Source organism: Sarcophilus harrisii, chromosome X (assembly GCF_902635505.1).
Source record: "Sarcophilus harrisii chromosome X, mSarHar1.11, whole genome shotgun sequence".
NCBI classification, from domain to species: domain Eukaryota; kingdom Metazoa; phylum Chordata; class Mammalia; order Dasyuromorphia; family Dasyuridae; genus Sarcophilus; species Sarcophilus harrisii.
Window position 1 is genome coordinate 78,497,959 of NC_045432.1, and position 1,599 is coordinate 78,499,557.

The window sequence follows — 1,599 nt, forward strand, 5'->3', positions numbered from 1 at the left end:
AAGGAGGCACTGCCCTTACTTCTGCTTTGCATATTTAATTAGAGGAAAAACAGCCGTCATGGCCCAAAAGAGCCTGTCCTGTCCCAGGGCCGTCAGGGCCTCTGCTTGGCAGGTGATTGAGCAGAGCCGGCGCCGGCTCACAGGCCTCGCTCTGTCCCTGCCGCTGTGCCGGTGGCCCCGGGGGGACAGATGTCCCCGGCATCCGTCAGCCCCGGCTCTCCTCCCAAAGGAAGTTATCTGAGCGCACGAAGTCTCGTTTTGTACCTAGTCCTCACCGCCTCCCCATCCCCACCCCTACCCCCTCCTCGTCTCCCCAGTTCCCCCCAGCTCAGCCCGCTCCCTCCGCCGCCGCCTCCCAGTAAGCCCGGCTCCCGCAAGGGCGACACACAGACACGGACACAGAATTGACACAGCTGCCCATCTGCTTAGTTGAGGGGCCATCTTTATTTTGAAAGTGGGTCGACTTGCTCCGGGGCAAAAGGGTGGGTGGGAGTGGACGGGGTGCGGGCAAGGGGGGGGGGGGGGCGGAAGGGGGGTTGCCGAGCGGCTAATCCTCCAGGAGCCGCCGCTGCCGCCGCCCGCCGAGACAATACTTGTTGCAGAGCAGGATAGTGAAGAGCAGCAGCATCTCGAACACTATGCCCAGTAAGGGCCAGAGCGCGGCAAAGTGGCTGCGCACCTTGAGCAGGACGACAGCGGCGTGGTGGCCCTGTCTGTTGCTGCCCACGCAGATGTAGGCGCCAGGATCCTCGGCCGCGTCTAGGTGCTGGAGGATGAGCTCGCTGCGGTGGCCACTCTCAGTGATGAAGACCCGCCGCCCGCTGCCGTTGAGCAGCAGCCTGTCGCCGGTAACTTCGTGGTGCCGGTACCAGTCCCAGTAGGAGATGCAGGGGTAAGAGCGGCTCTCGCACGCCAGCATCACATCCTGGCCTTCTGTGCCGCGCTCGATCTGGGCTTTGGCGAACACCTTGGGGGGCTTCTTCGGGCGCTCGGAAGCTTTCACGTAGGTCCCCTCAGCCGGGAAAACGTACGGGAATTCTCCTCGGGGGGGCCCCTTGGGGGCCCTCCCCGAGCTGTCGAAGCGGTCCTCCCGCAACTGCCACTCGGCCCTCAGCCAGCGGCCGCCAGCCCTGGTCGACGAAGCCCCTTCGGGGCGGGCCTTGGACCACGTCTTGTTCAGGGTGCAGGTGAGGGCCCGGTGGGGCTCGAAGACGACCCCGGTTCTCCATACCGCGGCGGCCCGAGACTCCCAGGGACTGAAGGCCAAGACGCCGAGCACCACAGTGGCTCCCAGCACCTTGGCCCGAAGGGCGTAGCCCATTGCCCAGGCCCCGCCCAAAGGCGCCAAGGCTTCCACCTCCTCTTTTTCCCACCTCTGACCTCCTCCAAGTCTCCCACAGAATGAGGGTTCGACGGGCCGACCTCAGTTACTAAGACACCGTTTCTGGAACCCAAACGGACAGCGGGATGACCTCACAATTGATCCTCGAATTATCCATTGTGATTACGGCCTTTGGGGATCCGGCCTGCTCCTCCGGAAGTGAAATAACGGGCTTTCTTCCGGCGGGCCCAAATCCCCGGGACTCCGTTGGCGGTCTT

At 64.0% G+C, this 1,599-nt stretch overlaps 1 protein-coding gene across 1 annotated transcript; it reads right to left on the reverse strand.

Moving 5' to 3' along the window:
• Window positions 1–547: 547 nt before the first annotated feature.
• Window positions 548–1,321, reverse strand: LOC116420366 (basigin-like). Its single transcript, XM_031945079.1, has one exon. It carries the CDS (start codon window positions 1,319–1,321, stop codon window positions 548–550), a length of 774 nt encoding a protein of 257 aa, XP_031800939.1.
• Between the last annotated feature and the right edge of the window lie 278 nt (window positions 1,322–1,599).